The 14,584-nt window shown below is 40.8% G+C and overlaps 1 protein-coding gene across 1 annotated transcript; it reads right to left on the minus strand.

The window, feature by feature from the left end:
* Nucleotides 1–1,736: 1,736 nt before the first annotated feature.
* On the minus strand, nt 1,737–6,099 carry LOC114319229 (uncharacterized). The gene is made up of 8 exons (XM_082900359.1): nt 5,206–6,099; nt 4,602–4,789; nt 4,098–4,542; nt 3,384–3,890; nt 2,946–3,195; nt 2,476–2,546; nt 2,039–2,168; nt 1,737–1,816 (listed from the first exon to the last, which is right to left on the minus strand). The coding sequence occupies exons 1-8, from the start codon at nt 6,097–6,099 to the stop codon at nt 1,737–1,739; spliced, it is 2,565 nt and encodes an 854-aa protein (XP_082756485.1).
* Between the last annotated feature and the right edge of the window lie 8,485 nt (nt 6,100–14,584).

Consider the following 14,584-nt stretch of genomic DNA (forward strand, 5'->3'; position numbering starts at 1 on the left):
TTTGGTTTCTATTGGCACCTATTTTTTTTGTGTGTGTATTTCACTTTTTCCCTGTAATGTATGCTCTGAACAGACTGGACTTTTGGTATCAGGTAATGACAAATCAGGAGGCAGTGGAGTGCATTAGGAACATAAAGGATGCTAAAGCAGCTACTAAGCACCTTACTTGTTTATAGCAAATATTAGTAGTTTTATTTGTTGATAGCTGCGCATGGATAACAAATAGTTATGTTTCAAATTGTTATGCTAGATGGATGTGACTTGTGAATGAAAACTTAGAATAGTTGTATTGTGTCGAATGTTAATGAATTATGCATTATGATTGAATGTTAATGATTCAGTTAATTTGAATGATGCTTTAACATTATAGGTTTATTATGGATTGAATGAATTATTAGGAATTACAGGTGTATTGTTTTCCTGCTTTGGCGACCAATTTATTAGTTGCAACAAATAAATAATTTTTTCACAAAAAATGACAATTGCCGACCAAGAGTTTTGGTCGCAAAAAATACATCTATTGCTGACCAAAACAGTTCTTGGTCGTGGAAACTCACTTTTGCCGACCAAAAGTTTTGGTCGCGAAAAGTAACAAATGGCGACCAAAACCTTTTTTGGTCGTGGAATGTCACAATTGGTGACCAAACTTTTTGGTCGCGGAATGTCACGATTGGTGACCAAAATTTTTGATCGCGGAATGTCACAATTGGTGACCAAACTTTTTGGTCGTGAAATGTGTCAATTGGCGACTAAGAAATTTGGCCGACAAAAGGCGACTTTTCGCGACTAAAGTGTTTTAGCGACAAAATAAATTAGTCGCGGTAATTAAATAATTAGCAACCAAAAATTTAGTCGGCAAATCCAACTTTTGCCGACCAACCAAAATTTTGGTCGCGAATTACTTTTGCCGACCCTCAATTGGCGACCAAAGTAGCGACCAAAAAAATTGGGCGCGAATAACTTTTGCCGACCAAAAATAGACTTTTAGCGACCAATTTTTTTGTTGCCAAAAGTGTTAATTCTTGTAGTGTAATTTAGTGATAATTTTTTTTAAAAACACTAATAATATTATTAATTGAACCAAATTGACACAAAATTTAAAATTAAAAGTCAAAATTGTGAAAGAATCAAAATAATATAAAAAATAAAATATAAAGACTATCAATATAATTTATCCTAAATTTATTTAGATATGAATCTTAGCATTCAAGCATCCAATATCAACCACACATTATTATTGTTTAAAAAAAAAAAAATCTACATATGAATTTTGGATTCATAACTTTATTGTTTTAATGATTGTTATGCTAAATATTTAGATATGATGATGGAGCTAGCATGCCATTTTGAAAGATTCTACTGGGATTTTTTTTATGATAAATTTATTGAGGGATGTATTTAGACAGAGTTGGGTTCCTGTGGTGCCTTAAGGCATTGTAAGCTGTTGTTTTTTTTTTATCAGCAAAGAAGAATTTTATTGATGGAATAAACAAGTACATAGAGCAAGCGAATTACATCAATAAAGATAAATGGAGGTGCAGAACATCACAATGGGCTAGATCATCCTAACGAGGTTGGCACCATCTAGCTCATCCTATCATTTGCAAGCACCTCTAGAGTTGGTGAGAGACCAACAAAGCAACTAGCAGAGCATTGACATATACTGAATGAAATGTTGATGATATGAATTTTGAACCACTAAATCTACTACACACAGTAGCATGCCAACACCGCTACTACACACAATAGAGACCAACAGAGCAACCAGCCAACTCTACAGAATCTGGCTTTCCTCTTGGCATACCACTCAAAACCACTGCAAACATCTAAGATAGCAGATAGCAGATAGCAGATAGTAGCAGATCCATTGATAACATAGCAACCAGCATTTCACAATTACCAGCATTCACCATATCAGTGCAACATTTCACAATTAGTAGAGCAGACACAAGCAGATAACATAGCAACCAGCAGAGCATTAGCATGCCTGCACCTCTTCAGCCAACTCTACAGAATCTGGCTTTTCCTTTTGGCTTACCACTCAATCCTGAGTTCACAGACACCAACAGCAAACCACTGAATCTTGAGTTCCAGTAACAGCCATACCCAACCACTGAAAGCAAATAGCAGCAGATGATAGATGATAGGGCTAGAGACACCTCCCCTGCCTAAATTAAATTGAGACCAGTGTAGACCAAGCCCTTATGGAAACCACCAAGACTTAACACATAACCAAAATACATCATACAGATCACACAGCACTAGCACACACAAGGCACAGCAACAAAATACATATAGATCACACAACACTAACACTCACACCAGCAGTGACCTTGACATTCACCATATTAGTGTAGCATTTCACACTTGGCAGAGAGGTCACAAAGACTTAACACACAACCAGGACACTAGCACCCACCCTAGCAACAGATCACACCACAGCATACAGGTCACACAACACTAACACACACACACCAGCAACCCACAGCTGTAGAACTTCTGTTGCACTTCTGCTGCTACACAGTTCCACCCAAGCACACCCGAATCTGAGTGAAGTTAAAGATAAAATCAGTGATTGAGAAATTAAAGTCCTTCAGATGTGGCCTCAACTGCAGGGCTACCCTGGTCTTAATAAACTCACACACTTCAGCCCTGCTTGGAGTAGATAATCTAAAGATGCATTCATTTCTAAGCTTCCAAATTGACCACAATACAGCTAAAGGGATAGCACTCCAGATTTTCCTTTCCCTCTTTTTCACCTTCCCACCTACCCACCATAACAATAACTGATCCATAACACCTGGTAATGCTCCTTGGGTTCCCCACCAATTCAACATATGAGACCAGACACTCCACACAAAAGGGCAGCAGACTAAAACATGATTCACAGATTCCAACTCACTCTTACAGAACACACACAGATTACATAGATTAGACCCATTCACTGTTACGATCCCTAGTCTTTGTAGAAACTCCTTTGTCTTGATCCTCTTGCACCTTGGGAGGAATAAACTTTAACCACACCAACTTACTAACACTGAGGGTTGGACCAAGGTTACCAACCACAAACTTATACAATGATGCTACAGAAAACTCACCAAAATTAGAGGCTGACCACACAGGCCTATCCACCTGATCAGGCCATAGCACAGGACCTGCTGCTAATTGGTTAAGGAGGTTCTGCAACTGAGCCTCCTCCAGTCATACAACTCTATTCTGAAAGCTAGGTTCCACACAACTACTGCATCTTTTCTGTCATAAATATATTTCAATGTAGCACTTTTCTCTAGGGATAACCTATAAAGACCAGGGAACTCATCTTTAAGGGAAAGGTGATTACACCATTTATCAGTCCAAAAAATAATTATTCTTCCATCACTAACCTTCAACTGGTAATTATTTAAATAAATCTGTTGTAAGCTGGTGGACTGCTCATCAATTGTTGTGATTCCTCTCCATACAGTTGAATAATTATTACTAGCAACAAGGGATGGAAGCCAGCTACCCTCCTCTAATTTATATCTGCTGCAGATAATCTTCTTCCACAGAGTCCCAAATTCACAACCAAACCTCCACCACCATTTTAACAATAAACACTTATTAACATCACACACCTTCCTAATGCCTAGCTCTCCTTGCTCCACACTTTTACATAGTTCCTCATAGCGAGCCATGTGAATCTTCCTCCTTAGAGTTGAACCACCCCACAGAAATGAAGCTTGAAGCCTCTCAAACTCTTTAGCAACCCCTTTAGGTAATCTAAACAGGGACAGATAATACACTAGTAGTGAGGATGTCCCAGCTTTAACGAGAGTCAACCTTCCAGGGAAGGACAGCAACTTCCTTTTCCACCCAGCCAGCCTACCTCTGACTTTATCCAGCACAGGTTTCTATGTGGATTTCTTCTTAGGATTAGCCCCAAGGGGTAGCCCAAGGTAAGTGAGTGGCAGTGACTTCAACTTACAATTCAGCACTGAAGCACAACTGAGCATTGTTTCATCTGAAACCCCCACCCCACACACAACACTTTTGTGGTAATTAATTCTTAACCCTGACATTAATTCAAAACATCTCAACACTCTTTTCATATGGCTCACCTCTTTTATAGCTGCTTCACAGAATAAAATTGCATCATCTGCAAATTGGAGGTGAGATAGGACTACCCTATTTGAGCCCACTTTCACACCCTTGATCGTTCCTAAATCCTGGGCTCTAGATAATAAAATATTCAAACCTTCAGCAGCTATGTTAAACAAGAAAGGGGACAAGGGATCACCTTGCCTTAACCCCCTTTGTGGGCTGAACTCTTCAGTTTGAGACCCATTGACAAGCACAGAGACCCTAGCAGAGGTTACACACTCCTTCACCCAGCTAGACCATTTAGCACCAAACCCAAACTTAGAGATCATAGAGAACAAAAATCCCCAATTGATGGAGTCGTATGCCTTCTCAAAATCCAACTTTATAATTATGCCCTTCTTCTTTGCTTTTTTCCACACCTCTACGACCTCATTAGTAATTAACACCCCATCCAAAATGTTCCTACAGATAAAAAAGCTGACTGTGTTTCACTAATTATGTGAGGCATCACTAATTTTAACCTGTGAGCCAATAGCTTTGCTATGATCTTATAGCTTGACCTCACCAAGCTTATGGGTCGATAATCTGCTAGCCCTTGTGGATTCTCCTTTTTCGGTACCAGGGTTATGAAGGAACTGTTTATACCCTTTACCAGCCTTCTATTCTTATGGAACTCATTCACAAAATTAATGACTTCACACTTCATCACCTACCAGAATTTCTGAAAACACCCCATATTAAAACCATCTGGCCCTGGTGCTTTGTTGCCATCACAATCCATCACTGCAGATTTAATTTCATCTTTTGAGAATTCTGCCTCCAGCCTTTCAAACCCATAGCATCCTTGCATTGATTTGAATGAGCCTCATAATTCAGGTCTCCCTACCCAATCCTCAGAAAAATGAGTTTCGAAGAACTCAAACACTCTTTTCTTCACTTGACTGGGTCTTCATACATCACCTCCCCCTCTGTAATTGAATTGATTTCATTCCTTATTTGTCTACATTTAGTCATAACATGAAAGAACCTTTTATTCTTATCTCCATTTAAAGCCCAATTTAATCTTGACTTTTGAAGTCATAGTCTCTCCACCATCTTGCTTAGCCTCCGCATTTCTCCTCTAACCTCCATTCTTCTTGTTTTTTCAGGTTCATCAAGGTCTCTATTCTCAACAACAAGTTCAAAGTTGTGCAATTCACTCTCAGTTGCTTTTAGATTACTGATTACATTACCAAAGACCTCTACATTCCATTTTTTTAGGCCTGCCTTCAAAGTCTTCAATTTATTTAACAAAATAAACCCAGCCCAGCCTTCTATTCTGGCCTCTTTCCAGCTGTTTTCCCAAAAAGAGTGAAGGTTTTTGTGTAGGAACCATGCATTCTGGACCCTGAAGGGTTTAGGGCCCCAGTCCCTTTCATCCTCCATTAGTAAAAGAGGACTGTGATCAGACAGCAACCTTGGCAATCCCCATAATTTTAACTTGAAAGACTCTAACCATTTCGGGTCTACTAAAACTCTGTCAATTCGACTCCACTTTTCACCTTCACATGAATTGCACCAGGTATACTTTCTTCCTAGGAAAGGCAGATTAGATACTTCGCATTTATTGATGAACTCAGTCAATTCCCTCATGCCCTTATCCCTTCTTGAACACCCTTTTCTTTCACCAATGTTTGTTATTTCATTGAAGTCCCCACCCATGCACCGAGGCTTAGAGAATTCCTCCTTTAGCTTTACTAAACACTCCCATAGCTTTCCTCTTAAGCCTACATCATTAGGTGCATAAATGTTTAAAATAACACACTCAAAGGAATGAAAAAATGTACCTAATAGAAGAAAAAATCTCTTGTTGCTGCAGCTTTCTGAAATTTGAAAAACATCTGGATCCCAGACACAGAGTAAACCACCAGCTGAACCTTCAGAATCCACAGCCAAAAACTCTACTTTGTCTCTCATCCACATGGATTTTATTTCTGCTTCAGAGATTTCAGATTTTTTTGTTTCTTGGAGGAGCACCATGTCCACATTTCTTTCCTAAAAGAGCTCCCTAAGCTTGCTTTGCTTCCCTTTTTTCCCCAGCCCTCTAATGTTCTACGATAATATCTTTATAAGAACATATTCATACACCTCGACAGCCCCCTAGCAGGTATTCTTCATAACCCAGTTGAAGCTCCCCTTCCAATTCTACCTTGATCCTTTACCTCGAGCTCAATTATTTTGTTTAGCACAACATCCTCCTTTATATTGTACTTCACGCCCAAAATTTCCCCCATTTCCAACGTTGCTTGGGCTTCCTCCAGGAGAAGTCTCCCATTATCAACCCCAATATTAGTAGAGGTTGATATGGAGACTGCTGGTACTGTTGCTCTCCGGACTGCAACCTTTGAGGCTGCCTTACTAGTTGAAGCCCCTCTTTGAGCATACTTCCTAAGTAAACTGAGAGAGCCCTTTGTTGGATACTGATAGCAAACAGCTGGGTAAGTTCTAATCTTCTTACTTCCCTTTCTATTTTTTCCAGGTTGAGATCTACGCACTAGCTCATGGGCTTCAGATACACTTGATTCTCTTTCACCCAGCCCAAGAGCACCATAACCTTTAATAGTGGTAGCAACCTGACCTATAGGCCCAAATTGGACTTGGTTCTCTTGGTTCAGCCCATGACCTTTATATAACCTCTGATTATGGCCCAGGACCACTTCAATTTTTACCCCGGGCTTGTTGAGAATTGGCCCACTTAAGCTTCTAACAAAACCTGGTGTGAGGACCTGATCAACAATGTTCTGACAATTGCTAGCGCCTGCAGCAGAGCTATTTGCTTGGTTCCCAACAGCCATCATGACCCTGCATGCCTCACCACTAGTCTCCACCCTCACGCCACCACTAGACTCTGCAACTGCTGTATCACATTTCCCACCCCACACCTGCTCCATCTCTTCACTCACGCTTTCTCCGCGTGCCTTGCAACCTACCACCACCTCATCTCTAGGGACCAACGCATCGTCTAAGTTATCGTCCATGTCATCTTCCTCTTCCTTCCCTTTGTTGCTCCTACCCAGGCTCTATATCACTGGTTCATTTGAGCTACACTTATCTTCCTGCATTTGAACTTCCTGGCACTTGCAGACCATATTCATGGTTTTTACCATCACCAATTGTTCTTCGCACACTCTTACTGGATACAGAAAACCTTTGCACTCCAACTTAATAACCTTATTGATTGGTTCCATGCATTTGGTGGAGATCTTAAGCTTGGCACACGCAAAGGACTTAGGGTGGTCATTATCCCCATCAAAGCATAGGAAATTTCCCCACAGCCCCTCGATTTTCCTCAGATTTGTACTATTCCATAAGTTTAATGGAATACCATAGCATCTGATCCACACACACCTTTCCTGTTCTAGGACCAGTCCATCTTTTCCCTCCAAAATAGCCTCGTACTACTCCAAAATCAGCTCCTTGATAGGCTGCATTTTTAATACCTTCTCCTCCTTAGACTTAAATGTTAGCACCACATCGCGGCCTCCACTCTCTCGGATCAGAACATCTTCCACTCCTATTCCTTGAAGTTCCTTCTTCAGGTTGACATTTGCATGCTGATCCTTCAAGTGGACCACTACACTTTCATACAGCCACCTGTTCCCTATTTCCTCAGCCTTCAGAGTAAGGCTATCATTTTGAGCATTATTTTGTCCTACCACTGCTTCTGCATATGACTTTTGGACTGTAGATACTCCTACCCTGCTTCTTCCTTCCTGTTGTTAGCCATTGTATCTTGGTGATTGAAGACGCAATGGGTCTATTACACCTCGTCCCTAGACCTTTTCCTTTCCAAAAGCTGCACGCTTCACCTCTATTGCCGTATCGTCCACCCATAATCCATTTGCTCTTTGAACAGCTACTGTTGCAGCTACAGAGCAGTCAAACCTTACAAACCCAAATCTCATGTTAGTGAGCTTCCTTCTCTTTTGCGGAATAAAAACATCATTCATCACACCAAACTTGGAGAAGATGTTATACAGCCCTTTCGGATTCACTGATCTTGGTATATTATCCACAAATACAGTGAAGAAGCTTGTGCGTCCCTCGAACACTCCTCTTCTTTGTCCTCTTTGATGTCCACCCCTTTGTCTCACCACAGGGATCCACCTCCCTTGCTTAGCTCCTTCCATTTGCTTATTTGAACTTAAACGCATTGTAAGCTGTTGTAAGGCCTATTGGGGGGTGTTTTGAATTTTTTTTGATGATCTGAATTGTTTATATTGTAAGATTTGTTGAATAGATTATTCATGCAAAAAATAAGCAAATCGGACATTTGTAACCTCATAATAAGAGCACATTTGTTTTTCAAAAAATAAACGGTTAACATGATTTTAATAATTCTTTTAAAACAATTAGGACTTGATCATGGGATCATTGATGTCCGATTAACTTATTTTTTTGTATGAATGATATACTGAACAAACCTTACAATATGAACAGTTCAGATCATCAAACTACAGTAAAAAAATGTCTCTACGGGACCTCATAGCAAGGCTGCTGTGCCATAAGGCACAACAGCAACCCTCGGTCCGTATTTAGTAGATCAATTAAAAATGAAAAATAATAGAGTAATAATCACAACAATTTAAAAAATGGTGAATAAAAATATAATGACTTTGTAAACAATTTCATGAATTCGGACCTAGAGAAAATTTTTCAACCCTCGGTCCGATGGCCTTGTTTGGTTTGTTTTTCAAGAAAATTTTTGGAAAAAATTCTCTACAAACAAATTTTTAAGAGTAATCAAACCAAACAAATTTTTCAAAAAAAAGTTCTTAAAATTTTGTTTTGTTACCTACTTTTCAAAATCACTCTCTCTCTCATACAAATCAAATGAATCACTTTTTTTAAAACTCTCTCCCCAAAATAATTTTTCAAAAACATTTCTGAAAAAAGGCAAACCAAATAAATTTTCGTACTTTTTATCTCAAAAACTACTTTACAAACACAAACCAAACACATCCATCTTTTGGTTTTTTTTGATGACATAGCTTGATAATTATATAAAAAATGTTAAACTTTATCCCACGTCATAAGGTCAAAGTCATTAATCTACCAATAAAAAAGGTCAAAAACATTAACGTAGGTAATTATTTATTGTTTTCAAAAGCAAATTCTTTTTTTCATATAATAAATGAGTTTCCAAATATGAAAAATTTGCCTCCAGCAATGAATGAATGATAAAATAATTCACTCACTAAGAAAGTTTCTTCTTTCCATTTCAAAATGTAATCATGCGGTTACTGTAGACGTCCCCGGGGGGAAATCCCCCGTTTTGTTCATTTGGGCTCACTACAGTTCAGGACTCAATGTCACGGTCCTGTATCTAATCTCGCAGAGTGCAATGCAAGACCGATGAATCATCAAAGAGTCCAAATCCGGCAAATCATTTTTGAAAACAGATTTTTTTGAAAGAAGTGCCAAACATGGACTACTTTGCCAGATACAGAGTCGCCACCTAAATATTTATTTTAGGGGAATTTAGGAAACCCTGACTCATTGCCTAAGGCCACGTGTCCGTCTTCACCAAAGTTGCCTCGGCTCGGGAACTTGGGTACGATTGGGGAAGGTCACTTCGTGAGCACCCCTACTCGCCCGATCAAAGATCGGCCTCTACTAACCATGATATCTAGTTTTGAAAACATTATGCATTCTTATTCCGGTTATTAGCCTAGATTTACTATGTGATGCGCGCAGCATACAAGTATAGACTGGATCGCTTGAATTGGAACGAAACATCTCATGTTTGTTTTGAAAACAGTTTGCTACTCGCAAGTAGGCTAAAATGCGGGTTTTGCCACGCTCAGGTGGGCTTAGAAAACATGATGATTTGCCCCTCTCAAGTGGGCTTAAAACTCGCAATCGATGAATTGTTCCAATTCAGATAATCCAACATTCACCCACAGACATTCATGTAGTTATATTACATAAGCAATTAGCCTCATGGTAAGCATGCTATCATGACAGTCACTCACACACATGCAAGGATGCTAAAGTATAAATACTTACCGAGTACTCTAAGCCAAAACAGAAGCTATGTTAGAAATCTATGCATGATCCTAACTATACAGAAATGCCTAATGCAACACATGCAAAAATGCAACTACAATAGGCTCGGCTATTCTAAGAATGGCATATGAGATGCTATAGCTAACACGTATTCAACTTGAAATTGAAATACAATGCAGTTAGTATGATGCGCCGAGCTCGGTATATGCAATACAGATGAATGATGCAAACATGCGAACATAAGTATGCTAATTGAAACATGCTCTAATCTAACCATCATAAGCCGGTAAATAAAAGGGAGAAAGACGTGGGGTTGGAAGATATACATCACATACACGCACACTTATTACAATTGTGCTCTTGCTCGGAGGGTCCGAATAAGTAATACAGTCCGAATACAAAACCCTAATTGATTAACAAATTAACTAAGAAATGAAATAAATTAGCGTGCAAATTCATGGACCGCCTCAGCTCTATTCTGAATGATGAAAGATGCATGCTCGAGTTGCCTTGTGCGGGAATCCATTGCGATGCCCCGATTCGCCTCTGTTTGCAATTAATCCCGGAATGCTGTGCGAAGCTCTAGAAGGCTGCTGATTTCTGATTTGCTGTAACAGAGAGCAAGAAAGGGGCATGGCAAAATATTTTCACATATGTATGCACACCTCGATCCTCGTGCCACCAATCACGCATCTCGATGCATGATGGTCGAGGAGTAGAATTGCACGACTCAATATGAAATGAATGCACATGAAAACACAACAAGGCCTAGACTCCATCATGGATAATCCGGAGTGTCGACGACTGGGAATTGAGACGCGTTTCGTCACTTTGAGTACGAAACGTCCCTCGTTTCCCGCGTTTGGACTGAACCTTACTCCAAACACAATGCAATATGCACGACATACACAATGCAACTAACATGCAACCTAGCATACGCAATGCTATGAACTACAATGGCACACACAATGCACATACGAAGACTATCATGCGCACATGAAGACTATCAATGATATGACCAAAGCATACACAATGCAATGGCCAAACATGCAACAATCATGAACTAAATGGCATGCTCAATGCAAGATGAACTTACACCAATATGAGTGGACCTCAGCGACACCCACATCAGTGGCCATACATGATGAAATTAGGCAAGAACACTCATGCAAACATGCCCTAATGCAAGGGACCGATCCTAAGGCACAACATGCAACTCTAACTAAGCATGGCAAAGGATGAAGTATGACACAGAATGACACATGATACAGCTCTAAAATGACACAAAAAATAGTCCCAAAACATGCAAATATGGCACACAATGCAAGCTAGGGGGCCCGGGTCTCGAAACTAGTGAAGTGCGTTACACTAGAGGTATCCAAAGCAATGCACTAATGGCAAAACCAACCCCAAACAGACCCTAGGCAGGTCTGAAATAGTGGGAAAATGGCCTAAAATGATGGCTCAACAAGCGAGAAAATGGAGCTCATTCAATGGTCCGAAAACAAGGCATTCATGCACAACTCCCAAGCACACTTAAACAGTAGAAAATATGACAATATGGCATTCAAACAAGCTCTGAAATATGATGTATAATGTGCCCAAAACATGAACACACCTCAGTATATGCATGTAATGAGCCTCAAAACTCAAAGTTAAGCATGGGTATTGAACTACAAGCATGCAAAACAAACATCATTCGATCATGAGACCCAAAAATAGAGCTAAGGAAGTCCAAAATATGCATAAAATCAGTTTAAGGCATGGTCAAAAAGTGCTAAAATCAAGGGTCAACAAAGCATGCAAAGAAAGCTAGTGAACCATGAGTTGTACCACAACTATATGAAGCATATGAGAGCTCACCAAACCAGCCAAAAATAGAAGTATTCCATGCCAAAATATGTCCAAAAACCCGCTGAAACTCAGGCAATGCATGCAAGAATGATAGGCTCCTTTAGAAGGCCATGCAAGGGGTTGTTCCGCACATGTATGATGGACACACAAAATGGAAAAACCACCTCTGAACAAAGGTTATGAGGGTCCTAAAACTCACCAAAAAGGCCCTGAAATTAGTCTAGGAAGCATGCAAGTGAAAGCCCTTTTGAAAGGCCTTGGATAGGATTGTTCTACACGTGCATAATAGACACTTTATATGGCAAAATAGGCTATGGACAGAGCTAATGTAGACCTTAAAACTCACCAAATAGGGCCTAAAATATGGCTTTGAAACATGCAAATAGGGGCCCCTTTGGAAGGCCAAAAAAGCTAGTAAAGAGAACAAGGGGTGAGAGGGCCAACCCTCTCTGATTTTAGGGCTCAAAAACACATGTTAGCCATTGAAAATCCACTGGATTTCAGTGGCTAAAAGGCCAAACCAAGGCCATCAAAATGCTCTAATACATGGCTCAAAACATGAGGAAATGAAGCATGCAAGGGGGAAGGTGACCCCAAACAGAAAAATAACCTTGAACAAACTTGAAAAGAAGCTCAAAACAAGACTTTTTTTAGTTTATGTAAAAGTCCAAAAATGCTTGCAAATAGAGCTAAACTATGGAGCAAAACAATGTCAAAATGGGGGAAATAGAGACTTATCCTTGTAGCACAGCAAGACAGCAAGCTCTGGACCAAGAAAGTGACTCCTCAAGCTCTAAAAATGACATCCAAGGTTCTTGGGATGATAGTGGAGGTGTTGTGCTTGGAGGTGTAGTGTAAATGGCCAAGAATAATGGAGTTTGGAAGCTTGGGATGTAGAGATATGAGGAGAAGTGTATCTATCTTGAGACCAAAATGTTCAACCCTTTCAATGGAAGAGGAGAGTTTGTTTTAAAGAAGAAGAGGTCTAAGGCTTCTTGGAGAAGCCTCAAGCAAAGGGACCAAGCTTCTAAGAGAAGCTAAACCAAAAGGGTCAAGCTTCTCTTAGAAGCTAAGCAAAAAGGACCAAACTTCCTTAAAGGACCAAACTTCCTTAAGAAGCCAAACGAAAGGGTCAAACCCAGAGCAAATGCCTCCCAGCTGGCACAGCTGTATGCAACTTAGGAAGGCCAAAAAGGAGATGGCTGGCCGACCAGGGGTCAAAAGGGTCAGGTTGAAAAGGTGGTCGGCCATACCAGATTGGTGGCCTCCTAGATGAGTGCAACACAGTGGTGGTATGGGAGACCAGAAAATGTGGCTCAAAAGTGAGGAAAACTAGCTTTCAAAGAAGGTTCAAAAGGGTTAATCACCAAAGGTGGTCGGCCAACCCATATTGGTGGCCTCCCAGATGAATGCAACACAACGGTGGTATGAGAGACCAGAAATTATGGCCCAAAAGTGAGAGGGACCACTTACCTGCCAAGAAAAATCGGCCGACCGGGGAAAGGTGGTCTCCAAGAAGAAAAGGTGGTCTCCCACCATACTACCACCTTCCTAACAATGAAAATAGGGTCCATGCCAAAAATGAACCCACACTGATGCAAAACGAAGATTCGGGGGCCAAAACGCGCGGCCGGGTGCCTCGAAAACAGGCTGTTAGGCACCAGAGGTGGCGTGCGACCACAAAGGTGGTCTTTCGGGCCACAGTGTCCCTTTAGGGAGAGGGAACAAGGTGCGTGCTAAAAATCGGAGAAAACGGAGGTAGTTAAGCGGCCCCGAACCGAGGCGTACGGCCGACGGCTCCGAAAACCGGAAACTAGTCTCCAAACGGGAAAAGTGGCCTACGACCACGAAACGTAGCCTACGGCCACTGAGAGATGGTCTACGAGACCTTTCCCTCCCTTCGGGAAGAGAAAACAGAACCTGGTTCGCAAACCGAGGCAAAGCACAAAGAGTCCCGAAGTTCGGAGGTAAGGCTCTCATCTGAGACTTTGAAACCTCAGAACGAGCACAGCATGTGTCATCACCGAGCGCTCAATCAATGATGTCTGAGTCTTAGGGTCGGTCAAAAATGGGGTGTCTACAGTTGCCCCTCTTTGACAGAACTCGGAAGTCAAAAGTGACGGGAGTGAATGTCAAAGCCCAGAGACGACTCATTTTTGACAAGGCCGAAAACTTAGAGAAACAAGCGAGACAAAAGAGAAGTGCCCGTAGGCATGCCCGCAGGCGGGGGGGCAAAATGCGAAATGATATGCACCAAGTCGAACGTAACTCATGATCATACAAAGCAGCAAGCTGTAATGAGACAAATATTCACAATAGATGCAACAGTTTTAAGCAAGAATGCGAAGCAAAACTCCATTTCATGCAGTTTAAGAATGTGGAGAATTATTCAATTCTCGCCACGTCTCACACGGAGAAGATACAATACCTGTGTGGCTCATCTGGTCGCACCAGCCTCAAATGAACCATACATACAATATCGTGCCTGCAAAAGAGAGAAACTTAACAAGCACAACATAGTTAGCGACATATGTTCAACGCTATATCGAACGCAGACAAACATGGTGCCGATGGAAAAGTGCATCGCAATGCAAGAGAAACG

Source organism: Camellia sinensis, chromosome 13 (genome assembly GCF_055761805.1).
Source record: "Camellia sinensis isolate YWXY chromosome 13, ASM5576180v1, whole genome shotgun sequence".
Taxonomy (NCBI): Eukaryota; Viridiplantae; Streptophyta; class Magnoliopsida; order Ericales; family Theaceae; genus Camellia; species Camellia sinensis.

Excerpts from the sequence above, each read along its gene's own strand:
- LOC114319229 (XM_082900359.1), bottom strand. The coding sequence starts at position 6,099 with ATGGTGCTCCTCCAAGAAACAAAAAAATCTGAAATCTCTGAAGCAGAA. Across the intron at positions 4,543-4,601 it reads GCAAAGCTATTGGCTCACAG|GAACATTTTGGATGGGGTGT; the intron begins GTTAAAATTAGT and ends TTTTATCTGTAG. Across the intron at positions 3,196-3,383 it reads TAAATAATTACCAGTTGAAG|GAGGCTCAGTTGCAGAACCT; the intron begins GTTAGTGATGGA and ends GTATGACTGGAG.